At 41.5% G+C, this 18,894-nt stretch overlaps 1 protein-coding gene across 1 annotated transcript in view; it reads right to left on the minus strand.

Annotated features, from left to right (window-relative positions):
* The window catches only part of CRYBG3 (crystallin beta-gamma domain containing 3), a gene marked incomplete at its 5' end in the record, with an annotated part of 157,041 nt that overhangs the window by 76,047 nt on the left and 62,100 nt on the right, over window positions 1-18,894 (minus strand). The window contains 5 exon segments of the mRNA XM_025198185.1: window positions 8,139-8,286; window positions 9,423-9,538; window positions 9,883-9,930; window positions 10,930-15,564; window positions 15,566-16,007. Coding sequence (XP_025053970.1) covers window positions 8,139-8,286; window positions 9,423-9,538; window positions 9,883-9,930; window positions 10,930-15,564; window positions 15,566-16,007 — 5,389 coding nt within the window.

An 18,894-nucleotide genomic window follows, 5' to 3' on the forward strand; every position in this document is an offset into this window, starting at 1 on the left:
TCTGTGTGTCAGTGCCTCGCTATGCTGCCATGTGCATCTTGCCAGTGGGCGGGCTGGGCAGTGAAACACTTGGTGGTGCCCACTGCTTTCAAAGCAGTGGCGATGAGGCACAGAGACACAGAGCAGAAGCTGAGCCTAGGTTGCAGCTGTGGCCCGTGCAAAGATTGGGGGGGTGGGCGGGCATGTGCCCTCCCCACCAGGCTGCCCAGCGCTGCACGTCTGGAGGAGCCACCAGGCTCTGATTGTCTCATGACCCAGCCAGGCCGGGGCCCCAGTCACAGTGAATGTGGGACGGGTTTTGGGACAATCCCCACAGTGCTGAAGGCAGCGGGCCGAGGCAGGGGTGATCGATTCACCCTTCGCCAAACCCACTCTCTCCTGCACTGTGGTGGGGTCTTGATCTGCCCTTCCCCCAAGCCCATGGAAATAAGAAAAACAGATTAAAAGAAACTTAACTGCCTGCAGCTGGGCTGGCTGTGATCTTGGCTGAAAGTGCGCAGGATAGCTCAGCGTGCCCAGCCCTCCCTCCCTGCTGTAGGACCCTGTGGCTGGGCTGCCCCAAGGCAATGCCTACTGCTGCCCTGTGTTTGCGGGGGCTGAGCCCCATTAGTCCCCCACTTCTGCTGCCTATGTGCAGGGGGCCTCTTAGCTGCAGGGTCCCCTGCAGCTGCAGGTTTTGCAGTACAGGATGGGCCAGCTTTGTGCATGAAGTTCTTATTTGATAGTTATTCAGCTGTCAGCAGTAATGCAGTAGTTTGTTGAAGTTACTTCAGTGCAATGCTATGTCACTTTTCCCAGGGGGCCCACAGCACAGTAACTTACTATATTAGCAGCTCTCTCTCACAGTCACATTTCCTTTCTATTGTACCTAGGAAACAATGCATGGTATTTGTTTTCAGCAAAAAAATAATAATAAAAAAAAAATAAAAAAATCACAAGGCTTACACCTTTACTGATAGAAGAGCAAAACTAGAAAAGGTATGGTAGAAAATGAGAGTACAATGCTACTTTAGAGAAAATTGCTAAAGGAATGCCATGCATGCCTCTGGCTCTAAACTTACTGCTGAGCAGGTACAAAAGGCCCATTTGCAGTTCATAAGAGTATAGGCATGTGATTAATCCATAAGTAAGAAATATTTTCCTAGGCTCATGGTTTCTATATCAATTTTTAATGCAATATAACCCAGGTTGCTTGCTTGTAGTTTTCCTAATTAGGAAATGATGGCTTAAAGTCTTTACTTAAGACTTTAAGAAATAAAATCTCTCTGTCTGTTTTCCTTATGTAACTCGCACACTGTTTATACATTAATTAATTTTATTAATTAATCCATATAAAATCATATTTATTAGTCCATGATTATTAATTTTGCCTAAATGAGATGCACTCAAGTACAGGAACCCATTAATACATTTTTGTGAGGAATATTAGTAGAATTAGAATTCTAGAAAGGATTATTAACATACTCTAATGGTTTTAGGCAAATGCTGTCATACAAGTGCACAGCAAAAAATACAACAAAATAACGTACTTTTATCTTCAGACAGAGAATATCACATGAGCTGGTATTTTAATTCACCAGCAAGAAGTAATTATCAGTATGAAACCTGTAGTCAGTCTATATGCCGCTTTCTGTTCTTTTCAAAATGTTTTCAAGTTATTTTTCATGTAGGTTTTTTCTAGCTCATGAGATGCAACTATTATTAGACAGTTCTTCGCAAAGAGGGTGAAACACAAGCAGCAGTAGTGAAAGCCACTCTTTTTGCCACTCGCTCTTCAGCCTGACTGGGTGGCTCAAACTCAACATCTCTTGCAACTGGATAGTGATTTTAACACAGCCCAACCATTCCTCTCATGCAGCATTGCAAACTAATCTCTGTTCCTTGCCAAGAACAATTTAAAAATGTCCATTTGGAAAGGTGATAAAAAATATCTGAACAATAAGTTATATTTTAAAACTGGCTTTTTTTTTTTTTTTTTTAAAAGAGATTAAATAATAAACCTGGTTTTGTTTAGTAAATCAGGGCACTGGCTTATCTGCTTATACAAGGAAGCTGAAGCTACTCCACCAATCTCAGAGCAGGATAAAATTGAGACCTAAGTGTTAGTGTATGACAGACATGACTCCTTTGTAAATCCATACACATGTACTGAGCCAATGGCTAATACTATTTATATATGGAGACTTTAGATTGGTAAGTGTGTGTCCTGGCAAAATTAGCTCAGACTGAAAATTCATATTGAGAAGACAATATTATTTACTGAGGCTTCAGTAGGTCTTTAAAAATAAAATCCTCAAAAATATGGTAACCAGCAGGCTAATCCCAATCTGAGCTCCCACTCTGAACTCCTCTACACTAGCAGTTTAACTCTTACTGCAGCAGCTTGCCCCAAGGCAGCAGTGGGTCTCAAAATGGCTGTCAAAAAGCCTGCTGCTGCCCCAGGAGACCAGGGAGCTGCAGCTCTGCCTGCTTTCCCACTTCTGCCTGTGGCAGGCTACTCTTGCTGCAGCCTCTGGTTTGGAAGTTGCCGCTCTGCTCACTCCCCCCCAGCTAAAACTGAGAGTGCAGCTGCTCTTGCAGGCAAGACTGGTGCCTGCTGATCACCGACAGCCTTCCTGGTGGTCCCCCTTTCCTGGGCAGGTTTTCATTGATTGGACTTGCTGATGGACTCCCCTGCAGGAGGCAGAAGAGCAATCTGTTCTCACACCCTGGCTGGAGTGAATGTCTTTGAGGCAATTTTGTATTCCTCCAGTCAGGGGATGGTGAAGTACACTCCTCTTAGCGCTATAGTGCTAATGCTACAAAAGTGCATGTCTGTCTGTAGTCTGGGAAGCCATTTCTTCTCTCCCTCCATCATCCTGGAGCTACCAGGCTTCTCAGTGGTTTGCTGGGAATTAAAAACTCGTTGGGGTACTTAGGGACTAATACAAAAAGCCACTGCTTTCTTCAGAACATGTCAGAGGGACCAGGGGACATTAAAAGAACAGGCACTTGAAAACTGTCCTAACTGTTTATTGGCAGAAGGTGTGTTACTGAGCAGGGATAAGTTTGCTTCCCAATATTTTAGGCCTTACTCTTCATCTTGCCCTTCAAAGACTGCCTTTTTTATGCATGCAAGGTTCTTTCCTCCTGTTTTCTGACTGAATCCATCTCTTGTAATTAGAAACCCGACTTCAGGAGTTCAGCATGGGTGGGAATAAAACACCTAAAGTAAATAACACCTACCCTGTCTCTTGGGGCATTTTTATGTGCGCTCCGGGAAACATGGGGGGGGGGGGGAGGGGAGGGTGGCATTTTAATTAGCGAACACTTAATTAAAAGCGCCCGAGTGTCACATGTATCAGTGTCCTCTGCGCTGAAAAATGGTGGTGGACGCTTTGAACTAAAGCCAAAATCTGTGCACCTAGCCAGTTCTGCATAAATATCAAGACTGAGATGAGAGCTGCTCTAGCCAAGCATGACTGCTAAGCAAGAAGTGATTGCTCAAGCCCTTGGGGACTAGCACGTAAAAATGTTAATAATTAAAAACGTGTTTTTAACCTATGGTCAACAAAAATGAGGTAGACAATGGAAGGGTAGAAAAGGCTTGTTAAAGTTTAAACATTTCTAGTAATTCTGACGTAACTTACCAGTGACGTTCCTATCCAAAGGTTTTTTCTCATATCCCAAAGCAGAGACAGGTAGTTAGTCATGTTAGTGGATTACGTTTTCTGACCCCCCACTTTATTCCTGTGTGTTCTTTGCTTGCTTACCTCTTCCAGCACCAACCCCCCTCCTCCCTTCTGCTTTCCTCCTCTGCCTGCCTTTTGTATCCAAATCACTCTCTCCATTCTATATACTGCTCCTTTCAGAGCATCTGATGGAGTGAGCTCCAGCTCACAAAAGCTTATGCATCTCTGATTTAGTTATAGTGTGCATCTCTATAAGACACCTTCCGTCTTATACCCAAGATGCATTCATTCTCTTTCAATCCCGGGAACACAGAGCTGGAAGGGGGCTCCCAGGCTGAAGTTTGGTTCCTTGTGTTTGCAGGTAATTGTTAAGTCATAGATCTTTGTTTTATTAGTGTTGAATTTGTGTAAATTCATTGCTGTCTTCAGTATTAGCCTTTGGTAATTGTAGTTTATATTCTGTTTTATAACATTGCCACTTAGCATCAGGTTTTTTAGCTAACTGAATTAAGTTCCACATTCTCATTTGTCATATACTCAGCTGACCTCCTTTGAACATTTTTTTTTGATTTTTAAAATCAGACTGAAGTTGTTTACAATCAGTGAATAGCTATTATACTTCTGTCTTACTGGTGAAAAAAATATAATCAGTCTTAAAATGATTTACAAGCCAGCAGAGATTAAGAAACAGCAATTTCAATAAAACACTTCCATATTTTAATACAAGCAACTATATTCATAATAAAGGGCTCATCACATGAACTTTTAGAATGCTGTGCTAAACAACAGGAATGCTAAATCTTTGTGAATCACAAGATCTAGTAAACATTGCTCATTCAGTGCACAATAATGAATGCATTATACTTAGCTTTATTGTCTTGATTCTTAAGGCTACTTTGTTTTCCATTTTGATTTCTGGATGCAGATATATTCAAATTTTGCAGGTGTTTCGCTAAATTTTCTGAGTCCAAATTGAGCCTTTAAAGCCCCCAAAATTTACTAAGGAAACTATTTCTCTTCCCAGATTATATATGAATTTAATAGTTATTTCTAACTAGAGACCTAGGATTAGAAAATTCTAGAAAGCAATATACAATGACAATGTTTGGTATGCAAGTAACAAACAGGGCTGTGCAAAGCTTCGAATACCGATTCGATTCGGAAGAGATTTGGCCTGATTTGGTGGACGAATCTCCAAATCTGAATCAAATCAGAGGACCAATTAAAAGGTCTGAAACAATTTGAATCAAATCGATTCGGAAAATATTTGGAAAGCTTCGGCAATTCAGGCAGTCCCCGCTGGCTGTAGCAGGGAGCTGGACCCAGTAAGTAGGGGGCAGGGGTGGGGAGGATAGAGAAGGGGACCATGGGGGACCCACACCAGGCCCCATCCCTGCCTGCTCCCCTGGCCCTCGCGAGCCCCTCGACCCCTGCCAGTCCCCCGTATGGCTGCCCTACCCATCCAAGCTCCTGGTTGTTTTTTTAAAAAAAAAAAAGCCCGGGTTCACCAGGTGCTGCCAGGCGGGGGGGCGGCGATCCCCGCTGCCCCATGCCATGTGGAAGGCTCTGTTACAAGCCACACAACCCATGACTGCTCTGCCTGCCCCAGCTCCCGGCCCTTTAAAAAAACCCCCAAAAGAAAAAAACACTGGCCTCACTGGCTGCTGCAGCAGCTGTAGGGCTTCTGGGGGCTTGTGACAGAGCCATCCAGGTGACATGGAGCAGCAGGAGGCAGCGGGGATCGCCCCCTAGCCTGGCAGGAACCGATGAGTATGGGCTTTTTTTCCCCAAAGAGCCAGGAGCTGGGGCCAGGGGGGGCAGGGGGTAGCCATTGAGAGCGGGCAGGGGATGGGGCCCGAGCGATTCAAAGATTCAGCTGATTTGGCAGTAGCCGAATCTCCGAATCAGATCTGGCTGAACTGATTCAGGACAGCGATTTGAATCACCGAATCCGAAGCAAATACTGGCCACTTCGCACAGGCCTAGTAACAAATCACGTATAGATTAACTGAGACAATGAACAGGCATTCATTTCTACCAGTTGAAATGCCTCAAAAATTTCTACTGGTAGAAATCTTTCCAGGAGAGGTATCTTCCAGATTTTCAGCTGCAGCCACCCTCTCTCCTCTGCCCTTCTTGCCTTCTCCCCAGGGGGGTGGGGGATAGGAGGGAAAGACTACTCACACCCTTCCCCCAGATTGAGATCTGGGAATATGCAAAGAGTCGCCTCCTCCACTTCACTCCTAGTGTCTAGGAGCAGAGTGGACAGAGCACTGGGGCAAAGCACCAGCCCATGCTCCAAGCCAGGCAGTGCCTAGTCAGGAGAAGAGACAGGGAACAGTAACAGCTGCTCCAGGAAGATGAACAGCTGACACTACTCCCTTCCCCTCCTGGACCAGTTTGGGAAGGGAGGACAGAAGCGAGGTAAACCCCCCTGCCTGTTCCCTCAACTAAGGACGCCAGTCTGGCAAGTTGGTGGGGAGCAGGAAATGGCTGCTCCTCCACTCTGCAATTGGTATCAGGGAGTGGAGCAGAGGGAACAGTGGGGCAACCTCCTCCCCTGGCTTCTTACTTTGGGGACTTTGGTATGAGAAGCAGGCAGGAAGCAGAGCTGCTTTCTGCTTGGCTCCTGGGCACCAGGAACCAAGTGGACTGACCCTACAACAAAATCCCTGCCTGCTTTACATACCTGGGACTCTGGTGTGTGGAGTAGGTGGGTGCTTTGCCCCACTATCCTGGGGAGTACCATTCTAAGCATGGTCCCTAGCCCCACCAGCTTGTAAACTGCTACCCCTGCCATCCAACTGGCAGGTGCAGGGGACAAGAGGAAGCTGGCAAGGATGGCAAAGCTCCTTGGCTCTTTCTGCAACCAGGGACTTCCTAGTTTGGAGAAGAGGCAGGGAGCACTGGTTGCTACTCCCCTCACCTCTAGGACTGGTCTGGGAGGAAAGTGAAGCAGCAAGGCAAAGAACCCAGCCTGCTTCCCACTCTTGGGACTCTAGTGTGAGAAGCAGGCAGCAGGCTTGCAGCACTGTTGCCTCTTCTCGGCTCCTGGTGCCTCAGAGCTGAGTGGATGGAGCAGCACCACAAAGTCCCCTGTGTCCTTCTCACACCAGAGTCCCCAGAGTGTGAGGAACTGGCCAGGGGAACCTGGAGGTTATTCCTCTTCTCTCCTCCCCTCTCCCCTCAGTCTGTGGAAGGGGTTGGACCAGCTGCCCCTCCCCGTGCACCTTCTCCAGACTGGGGTGAGCCTGGTCTTATGAAAGAGTTGTCTTTCCCCCTACTGTTCCCTGGGAGGAGTTAAGCTGGGAAAAAAAAAAAGTGTACAATGTTCATTCTTCCAGGAGAAACTCTCCCGGGACCAGCTTCTCCTGGGTTTTTTAGTGCAAGAGAAAGAGTGCGAATGTCTGTACACTTTTGTTTTCTTCCAGAATAGTGATTCTCCCAGTAGGAACTGAGCATTTGTATGTGGCCTGGAATTAAACTTATTATCCACCAGAATAACTGGAATAAGCATACTACGCAGACTTACCACTTTTGCATCTCATAGGCGAAAGAAACTGGAGTAAGGTAACAGTTCTTAGGATGCAACATTGATTTGGGTACCAGAACTATTTATAAAGATTAGGAATAACAATTACTGCTTCACAATGGTCATACTGGCAGGTGAATTAACTCCAAACCAAGATATAACTCCTTTCTCTGGGGTGCTTCTTCTTCAGAGACATACTGGAACAGAGCAGGTGTTGCAGCAGGAAGATTCTAAAGAGAATCAAGCTTGGGAAGACAGCCTTAGCCAAAACTGGTAGGGATTTTTTGAGAGTTATAACCGCATTTCTCTTCCTGTATTTGATTTTTATATATGAAACCTTGGAGTATTCCAGTAACTATGAAAAGAAGTTATATGGGAAGGCTGTAGGGCATAATTTTTTAGAAATTATCTAGTTTATATACTCAAGAACTTCATATACTAGGTTCCATAAGGCTGATTCGATAAGCCAATTATGGATTGTTCCAAGACTAAACAGGAGAACTTTTATAACCAAGTATCAGAATATACACTCATGCATTAAAATTAATCGCGCATTAAATTGAATGTCTAATAAAGAACGGGATTCACTAAGGCAGGTTAAAGGCTGTTGCCAGGAAAGAGAGTATGGACTATGCTTATTACTTTCAAAAGGAAGATAAAAAGAAGGAAGGGTTTAGAGGAAAGTAGAAACTGAAGTGCATCTTCGATTGGGAAATAGAAGGAGGAAAAAGCCTGGAGTCAGAAGGTTTCAAAAAGGTACAGAGAAGCTGTCAAAACTTTGGAGCAAATCTGAATAGTCTGACCATTCCTCTGAAGAGAATAAGACAAGAAATATACAACAAATACATGGTGTCTATTCTTTAAAAAAAAAAATATCAAAACTATTGTTGTTAAATTTACATTTTATATTCTGCACTTATCAGTAAAATCTATACCTTTGTTACGTGTCTGATAGAACCAAGTGCAAGGTTTCTAGGATGGTGTTTTATGCCACAAAGATCCCAAATGCGATCCAACACCAGTTCGCCTTCCTCCAGCACGCATTTCTGGCCTTGAAATCTTGGTTTCTCATATAAAATCCAGCTGTATTAACAAAACCATTAACACAGTTGTAACTATTATACTTAAAAGAACCACGACTGTAAAACACTCAGACTTAGAAAATTTCATGGACAGCTCTTTCCAAGAAGCCAAGTGTCAGTCCCTTTATGCACTGTCTCTAACTATTCATATTCCTCTTGTTAAAAATAGGAGTGTTGTACTTTAAAGCAGACATTTCTTCTCAGAGTTATAGGTCTGTCTAAAACATATTTGTATATCTTAGAAAGAAAAACTAGGGCAAAAAAGATGGTTAAAAAAAAATCATCACGCAGAAATCTGACAGGCAAAAACAAATGAAAAAGATAAATGCTGTATTTTCCTAGGTACAGATAAAATGAATGACAGATTAACGTGCATCCTACTCATCAAGATACAAGGTAATGGTAAAACATGCTCCAATAGCAAACAGTTAATAACACCGAGAACTAACAAATGCAGGAAAGAATGTATGGACTAATTTTTCATTGTATGAATATTATCATGCAGCTTTATTAGTTGCAGGAAATAAGTGACAAGATGACCTTACTTTAAGAAGTCTGTTCCTCCTCCCATTAAACTCTATGCTCTATAAAACTATCAATAGGTTCCCAGCTTCATCTTTTCATAGCATCTCATTGTAAATTATAAGTTTTACAAATGAATTATAGAAAGATTAATACAGTCTAGGTTACCCCACTTCTATGCTCCTTTTAATGTCATATTTCAAACAACAGCTGAGTGCATGTGTCTTGCAACTTGTTTCTCAACAGCTCTTTGTTAATTACATTAAACTGTGAAAAAAACCACTTCTAGCAGATGTACACTTCTAATAGTGGATATGGTGACATACCAAATTAGCATGCTAGGTTTTACATGCTAGACAAATATTTGAACTTAGTCTTGGTTCCAAAAAAAGAAACTTTTCTCTCTTTAAACTAGTTCCGAACATAGGAAATAGCTGTCATACTAAAAAAAAGTTTAACAGGGTTTTTTTCGCTTGTAAACTTTGCTGTAACTGTCAAATGAGGAGATGGTATCTTGCAAGCTACATGTATATCACAAATAGCAGACAGAGGTACAAGGCAACACATTTCCCCTTTAAGAAGAAGCTGTTTAAATAAGATATAATAATTTATTACCATCCTCTAATAATTCTAAGCAATGCTCCCACTGAAAGAGTCCAGGATGTGGCATCTAGTACATCTCGATAAATCTCTCGTTTACTTTTGTCCCCATGAACATCATAAATAATCATCTGAAACAAAGTACAATGCATATAAGTGAGGAACACCTCAATGGATGCATCAAGCTTCTATTTTTTGCTTAGAGTATGCAGTTTTGCATACACTATTCTAGCACATTTTCCCCTACTGAACTAATAGCATCCAACACAGAAATGAAGCAGGTTTTCCAAAGACTAGGATTTATTTTTTTACAACTCTAAATCATATTTAGCATGTGCAGGCATATACTGCATAGACACACCCAGATGTGATATAACATCAGTGCCTCCAATAAAAGTTTTTACCACTCTGAAACATTTATTGTAATTTAGTCCATGTTCCATAATAGCTCATGCAGTGAAAATGTTATACTTGCCTTTCCTGATCTTGGATTGCATTTGAGGTTCTTCCTGTTAATTAGATTCTGAAATTAAAAAGAGGTGGAAAATAGCTATTAAAAATGACAATAGGAGTACAAAGTGCAGGCTCAGTATTTTAAACCAATTATTCCTTTAAAACATGCTACTATAATTAGTAACGGCAACCAATACTTGCCTCACTATTATTCAAAGCTGGCTTTGGCATTTTCTTGCAGTAGGTCAAACAGTCCTCCAAAAAGAACTGCTAGCTGAAGAAAGTTTTCATGAAGTCAGCACCCAGACAACTACTTCCCCTCCCCCACAGCTACATCCTAGTTTTTTGGCCTTCTAGTTTAGGCCAGAAAACTATACATCTTAACTAGAAATAAAAACACTGATCACACAAGGACATTGCTTCTTTGGGTTGACACACTTTCTCCCAGACCCTCTGTTGTTTCCAAATATTACAAAATACAGACTTCCCACCTGATGTCTCCATAAATAAACTAAAACTGGATGGCTATTTTATTGAAACAACTAAATGGGAATGTATAGAAGTTTTTGTTATACAAGAATGGGAGGACCCACTAACCAACAAACTATATTTTCCAATAACAAAAGCTCCAATAACCTTAAAAAGCTGGGGGGGAGGGGGGGCAGGGAAGGAAATCAGTTTTTTCACCTACGAACAATTCTGTTCACCACCTCCTTAAACTCTTTGAGCCTTGCCCCCCTGATCTTCATGTTTAAATGTAATTAAAAAGAAAAGCAAATATACAGCTACTACTAAAAATATTTTCTGTTTATTTGCTGTTTTAATTTTAGAAGCTTTGGGTTCCCTTCTATGGTTATGAGCTGATCCTTAAAACAAAGTGCTTTATTTTTTTTTTAAAACTTTTAATTAGAGAACTTAATTGTCAGTAATCACAGGCATATATTATGCCCTAAAATTAAAAAAAAAAAATGAAATCAGACCATTCATTATGGTTTTAAAAAAGATGGTAATTACATCTCAGTTCATCATTTTGGTAATTACTGTTATATAACAACAAGAGATGTCTTACCTGTGGAAACGCTCCCAGCTTTGGTGAATTGTTATTTTGCCGCCAATGATCCTTAGGCAGCAAAGTTTCCCGCAGGATACTTCCAAATTTGACTTCCTTATTAGATGGATAATTGCTGGCTGTCTTGAAATATTGATAATAAACACTCCTAGTGTGAGGCTTATTATCAACATCAACCTGCTGTAGAAACTGTGTAGAACCCACTGGACTGGGGGGAGAAGGGTCTGAAAATGACTCTGACTGCTGCTCAGAGCCAAGTAGCTGTTTTGAAAGACAAAATAACGGTTTGGAAATTGGAGATCTTTCTGTGTCATTTGAGGTGTTCAGATTCCCTGTTTGTTGACTGAAAATACATTCTTCTTTCTGAACATCCATTATGTTTTCTTCATAAGAAGATTCTTCCTCCTCCTCTTCTTCCTCCTCCTCACTGAACTGATTGCTATATTTTAAGCGCTCAGAAACTGACTGGAGGAGAGACAATACAGATGAGTGGCATGCACTGTCTTGTGATGCACCAGTAGAATGTCCTCCAGGAGAAGCATCGGTGGACAGTAGGTCTTCTTGTGAGCTATCATCTTCATATATGGGAGACAAGGAGAAGGGGTAAACTCTATATCGCTTAGCCTCCACCGCCACAAATGTATCTGAAGTACAGTTATCAAATGAATTGTTTAATTTATTGTCTTTTTCATAGACAGGCTCACTGTTGTTCTTGGCTGTTTCACATGTTAGCTGATGCTGAATATGATCCAAGGGTAGATCAGTAGGAGAGAGCAAGTGAGTTTGCTTTTCATCTGTGGAACCATGCTGGTTTTCATCCTGAAGAGCACCTTCAGTCCATATAGTAAAGGAAGAACTGCTTTCCTGCTGTTCCTCTTGTGCAGTAAAGGCTAAGGAGTCTGTTGCTCCCTCAGTGTCACTGTCATGATTCAGGATCTTTTGAAGTGCACACTCTCTCTGAATGTCTTGATCCATCCTTAGGGCCAATTTCAGACTGTCGTCTGCAAGGGCAAAGTCTGAGCTGATAAAAGTTTTCCCTTCGATGTCCTTAATTACAGATGATTCAGATGCACCGAATTGTATATTTAATCTATTTTTATCTTGTGGGACCTCAATTACCTCTTCTATTTTTCCTGCTGTACTGTCAACTTTTGAATGCATGCTGGTTATTTTTTCCTGTGCAAATATAGAAACTGCCTTCCCTTTGCCACAGGGTTCAGGCAGGCATTTTCCTACACTAGTTTCAGACAGAACTGAATGACCACTTTCATCTTTGGATTTGCTGCGTATGTCTCTGTGCTCCCCATTATGTAGTAAGGGTGATGAATTAAAATTCAAGTTTGGTATTGAGGTACATCTGGACATACTTGTATCATTGCATAAGCCTTTTGAACTTATTAGTAGCAATTTCTCTTCAATCCTCACAGGATCTCTATTATATGAATGTGTAGTCTCCTTTGACATATCATTAATTGTCCAAATGCAAGTTTTGTTATACGTCTCTGTCATAAGATTACTGTCACATAATGTATTAGTGTTTTGAGCTTTATCAATTATTGCAAGGTCAGATTCAAGCCCTGGTAAGTCATTGGAAGGCAGAAGACCAATCTTTTGACATAAACTGACATGATTTGATACCATTTCCCTTTCTATAGCCTCATCATTCCTATTTTCTTTATTGCTTAGAGATGAAGGAACTGAATAGCAGCCTGCTTTTTCACTGTCCCTGGTTACATTTTGGGTCACTCCCTTGCCTGTTTGATTTAAACCCAAGGGACCATCAATTACTTCTTGTGCTTTCTCTGCTAAACCTTTAGCAGTATTTAGAGATTGTACGATTTCAGTCTTAGGTTGAAGTACAGTACTTTTAGGAAGGCTCCCACTTTTAGCACTCTCACACTGATTTGACATCAGTTTTTGTTTGGCCGAGTGTATAGCTTCATCAATTATTTCTTTTGCTTTTAGTACTATTGAACTATGTAGGTTAATTTTATCAGTGAGGTTAAACAGCATCTTTTCATCTTGGGTACTTGTATCAACTGTTTCTTTGCCTTTCCCTTCAGATGATCTTTGTGTACAGCTCTCATTAAAATGTCTTAATGATTGCTTTGCTGACTGGCCTTCCTGGCCTTCCAATTGTATCTTTCCAGTTATCTGTTCTTTTAGAAAGCCTAGCTTTGTTAAACAATCCTGGTGAACACCAGCTGCTTGTTTTGATCTTATTTCTTCTATGGCAAAGTGCAAAATGGCATGAACAATTTCCTCAGCTTTTTTAAACAAAATGGTAGCATCCCGAGATTCAGCATCCAACTGCTTCCACATTTCTGCATCTTTTAATATTCCTCCAGAACTCAGAGTGTTCGATTCTGTACATGAAACAGTGGGTTCATCATTCATTTTAGTAAGGTTCTTGGATACAGAAGGAGGAGGATTGTAAAGATCCCCATGCTCTACAGGAGTTCTGTTCACATCCTTTTCATATTCTGCATTGGACACCACTTCCACGGATTCCAAAGGAGGGCTACTTGATGTTAGGGGCTTGGCTGACCAAGCATCTTTGAACCTCTGTGCATGAAGTACATTATCTGCTTCATCAGACTTTGCATGTCGAGAAGAAATCTTGCCACTGATACCTTCAGACTTAATGATGGGGAAATGATTCTTGTCCAAAACATCTGTTGTTTCAGAGGTAGTGGGAGGAAGCGTGAAGATTTCCTTAGACCTCAGAACAGGAAAAGCAGGCTTGGAAATGCAAAAATCTTTTGATTTAGGAACAGAAGGGTCAAGTTTACCTGTAATGGCATCAGGTTCCAGGAAGGGAAATATAGACTTAGCCTTGATATCTTCAGAGCAAAGTGAAATCTTAGTTATGTTGACCATTGCACTTTCAGAAGCATCAGAAATAACTGGAGGTGCATTTTTTAAAAAAGATGACACCACCTCAGGTGAATTACCTCCAGGCTTAGCAGCAGGAAAAGCACATGTGGAATCAGCAGCCCCTTCAGATAGAACAGATAATGTGGCAATTCCAACATGTTCAGATTTAGAGACAGGAAAAGGTATTGTGCCCTGACTGGCATCAGTACAATTACCTATAGCCGCTGTCAGCTTAGATTTATTACTATTTGCACGTGTAGCAGGCATCCTCACACTGCTGTCTTCAGAGAGAGAAGAATGGCTGGTCAAGGTACTTTGTCCAGGCTCCAGGGCAGGATAAGAAACCTGAAAAAAGCTGATCTCTGCAGATTTAGGAGCATGAGGAAAAAACCTAGTGAAGCAGTCTTCTTGAGAGGCAGCAGGAGAGCTCGTGGTTGTACAAGAACTTGCAGTTTTAGGATCAGCAGAAACAAGATAATCTATTCTATTCTCTCTAGTTTCGTGGGTCTGAGGAACGCTCTTGGTCATGTTGTACTCTGCAGATGAAACTGCTATTTTACCAAGAGTGACTTCATCCATTTTAAGGGAAGGGATAGTACAATTAACCATTCTGCCAGGAGGTACATGGTGGGGGAGGCTCATCTCTGCACATCTAAGGGGCTTGTTCTTTTCATATTCAAGATCAGGGGAGGAAATGTTTGAGGTAAAATCTTGTGAAGTGATTATTTTAGTCATGGTTTCAACTTCATATGCATAGTTTGATGAACAATCATTAACTGAATGGCCATCTGCCTCAAGAACTGAAGGGGTAGGTGTGTTGTTCTTGCCAAAGTTAGCATCTTCAGATTCTAAGAAAGGTGTCGTATCAGCTTTCACAGTTTCACATTCAAGGGCTGGTGGAGATGTGTGAGCAATATTTACCTCTGCAAATTCAGGCAGAACTTTAGTTGTTTCAAAACCCTGAGATTCAAAAGAAGGCTTGGAAGTGTTCTCTGTGGTTATATCCCTGGGACTACCCTCAAAAGTCACTGAGAGATCATTTTGTGCTAGCACCGGAATCTTGGACTTACTGAACTCACTGATACTGTCCCTCCTGTCCAAGTCTGAATCTTGAGCACATTCATCAGATGGCCCCGAAGCAGACAGATTACCTCTGTTTGATTGTACATCATGCAAAGCCTCCAATAACTTTCCTGTAGACATCTGTTGGTTTAAAGGTAAATCAAGACTAGCAGGAAAAAATTGCGAGGTTTTCTGCCCTTCTTCAACTTCCACTTCAGTTTGTATGGCACACATCTTTTGACCACCATCTTTATTTGCATTTTCTGCATGCTTAAATACTTGGTATTGAAAGATAGTACTACTGGAATGAGACACCTGCTCATCCAATTTTGGCTCTGACTGATTATCAATCTGATTATGACAGGAACATTCACCCTCTTCTTTATCAATTGGCTCTTTCTTTGGTTTAGGTGAAAGCTCACAGTCATTTTGCAATATCTCCTTAGATTCCTCATTAGAAATTTGATCACAAGAATTTCTGCCTTTGAAGCTAAATATGGCTTCATTTTCTGATTGAAACTGAGTTTTTATTTCTTCTAATGTTATTTCTCCCTTTTCAACCAATTTGTTTGCAGAAGTCTTTTTATTAGAGTCTGTAGCCTGGGAATTAGTGTTGGCTGGGAGCTCAGTGTTACTCCTGGATGACAGCACTCCAGCTAACAAATGAGTTTGATGAGCATTGAGTGTGTCAGAAACTGGTGCGGAATTTAAAGAAACTAACAGATCTAATTCTCCAATGTGATTCCCTGCTGGTGTCCATTTCAGTGGGACAGGCAAGCTTGGCTGCAGTTATTCCATGAATACTGCTGTCTAAGACATCCTTAACAGCACCAGTTTTCTTCTGTTCTATTTTAACCACAAAAGGGTTTGTTCTACCATCATCTTTGCTGTCTTTAGCGTGATCAGTTTGATTTTCTTTTAATACATGGTCTGAAGTTTCTGTTTTTATGGTGGATGGTGAGTTTCGAGGGATGGAAGTCTGGATTTCTCCATTTTCAATCACAGTGAAATTATTTTTGCTCTCAGTACTTTTCTCCCTTATTTGTTCTCCTTGGTTCTTTAGTAGCTGCCTAATCCGTGCAGAACCCCGATATGTTGCATATGTAACAGCAGGTGGATCCAGCTTACATTCAGTTTGCCTGCAACAAAAATGGTCATTATTAGTACACTAGTAGAATGCTGAAATAACCAAAATAATCAAAGTGCAGTTTGGTGAAAACAAAGCTTTTCCCCTGCCATCCATCCCCCTCACACTTACTAATTCACACAATACAAAATAACATATGATATTACTTTTTATTGTAGAAAAACTTGTACACTGACAAACATGCATCAAAGATTTCCTCTATACTAAGCAGAATCACTGTATATGGGTACCCTGCAAACACATTCTATTAGGAAGCAATACTATTAAAATGGTCCACAAAGGGTACTCAAAAATAAATAATCTTTATCTGAAAATGTTTTACCTTACTAACATTAATTATAAAATCTAGTATCCCTACAACTTTAAAAAACAAGAGAAAACTACTGTGTTTGCTTGGACCTGGTAGCTCATACAAAGCAATAATGAGAGCTAAAAAACATATACAGGAATAAAGTTGTATAATCCTTTCTGGACTAAAAATAGAATATAGAAAGGATGAGAGAGAAACAAGAAAAAAAACCCAGTGAATAGAGACAGACAAGGATGAGAGAAGAGAATTTCTAACTGGACTGCTTTGAATCTGTAGGGGGGGAATTAACAGGCTCAGGCACTAGTTAGTTTTAAATGTAATGGCAGAAGAAAAAAATACTGCTCGTGTTTGACTGAACTTTTATACTATAACAAGAACAACTTAAAAGTTTTCCCTTATCCTCCAACTTTCCAAAAAGACCATTTTCTTAAAATTCAAAATAACAATGTGAACTGTGACTTCTCCATGCTTCAACTAGGGAAAGGGGATGTTGAGTCAGACCATATTGTTTAACTCCACTTAAACAGAAAAAAACTCCTCCCAAACTTTTAAATAGTCTGACTCACTGTTTACTCCCCTCTCAGCTGAGGCTGGGAAAGTTGCAACTCACTGAGTGTGTCTACACATGCATTTACACCAGCTTACACTGACTGCACAGTAAGCAGAAATAGGCCAGCACCCATAGGCGAATGGTAGGGGGGGCACATGCCACCCCCCACCACCAACGCTGCCAGCAGCTTCTGCGGGTCCTCGCCAGCCCCATCCCCGCTGCCAGCGGCTTCTGCGGGTGCCCAACCCCGCCGCCTCAGGAGGCACCAGTCGTCCATGCTGGCACCTACATGTGCAGGTGTTAAAGTGCATTAACGTTGGGTGTGGAGTGACATGAGACTAAAGTTAGTCCCACGTCAGTCCACACATACAGTGTTATTGTGCAGTAAGGCGTCTACATGTGCTTTACTCTGCAGTAACTAACAGGGTGTAAATTTGATATGTGCATGACACGGGTATCAAATTTACACACAAGTCAGTGTAAGGCGCCATATTTACCGTGCAGTATGGACATGCACATGTAGATGCGCGCCCATACTGTGCAGTAATTTTGGTTACTGCGCAGTAAATGTGCATGTACAGATGCACCCACTGTGGCTGAAAATTATGATGTCCCTTCTAGTGTAACTCTCCAGTGATGCAAAAAGGTCTTCAGCAAAAATAAGGGTGTCAAGATTTTGCATTCTAATGTAAAACCACCACCAACAGCCCTCCCCACTCTGCCCATCCCTCACAAGGCAGTCTTTAAAAGCATGGAAAAGCAATCTGTTCAGAAACAAAAGTGCTCTTTTGGTTCACTGTTGCTGGAAGGACATTATAGCAACTGTTGATATTGACACACAAAATCCAAGTGAAAAGATAACTAGCAGAGTCTATTCTTTTAAGGGCCAGTAAAATGGGACACAGAAAGTAACTTCCTTTCTTTAAATATGGATTAATGATGAGGCACAATGGCCATGGCTATAAGCATCCTCTAACATAAAACTGAAGAAGTACATGTATGTCATTTTAAAAAAGTCTAATGTCAACACTGTCTGACATTTTATATGGTACAAATCCTCAACTACACAAACATTTAGGCAAGTGGTTAAACTCAGGCAAAGTTATTCCCATACCTAAATGTTCATCAGATGAGACCCTGTTTTGTGCTGAATTTTACATCATTTACATTATATGTACATAAGTATTTTCCAGTTTATAGTATATAGGAATATATATTAAAGCTAACTAAGCTAATACTGAAATATAAAACCAGAGCTATTCATACATGTTCCCATGCACACCTTAGACTAAAATACGTATTTTGACAACCATTTTGATCTAGCTACAAAGATTAAGATATCAGAGAAGGATTAAGACAGGGATGGACAATTATTTCATCTGGAGGGTCACTTAATGAGTTTTGGTGAGCTGTTGAGGGCTGCAAGGGTAGCCCTGCCCCTTGACAGGTGCCGCAACCCTAATCCCTGGGCCAACTGAAGTCCCTCCCCTTGCTCCAGAAGTACTCCTTTTAGGGGGAAGGGGGGGAGTTGCCATCTTAGAACCAAAAAAACCCAACAAATTATATACCAAAAAAAAACCAAAAAAAAAAAAAACCAAACATCTACTATAACATATTTTAATTTTATTTTTTTAAAATGCACTGATTTGTGTGCGATTGCATAGTATATATAGAAGCAATCACATAATAGCTCAAAATACAGTCTTATTCTTGTACATTGTATGCGTGGGAGGGTAAGGGGGTATATGTGGGGAGGGGATGATTGGGGAGTGGGTGAACGTGTGTGGTGGCATAGGAGGTAGTGTGTGGAGGGTGTGGGTATGGTGGCTGGGGTGTGTAGGTGTGTGTTGGGAAGGGTGGCAGGTGTGGTGGGGTGGGTGTATGTGTGGGTATGGTGGGGTGGGGGAGTATGTGTGGGGGCTGTAGGATAGTGTATGTGTGGGTGTGTGGTTGGGGAGTGGGATGTGGGGGAGGGTATGGGGGTGTGTGAATCCTCAGAGTCCCTGGGGTTCAAGTCCC

Source organism: Alligator sinensis, unplaced genomic scaffold, assembly GCF_000455745.1.
Source record: "Alligator sinensis unplaced genomic scaffold, ASM45574v1 scaffold19_1, whole genome shotgun sequence".
NCBI classification, from domain to species: domain Eukaryota; kingdom Metazoa; phylum Chordata; order Crocodylia; family Alligatoridae; genus Alligator; species Alligator sinensis.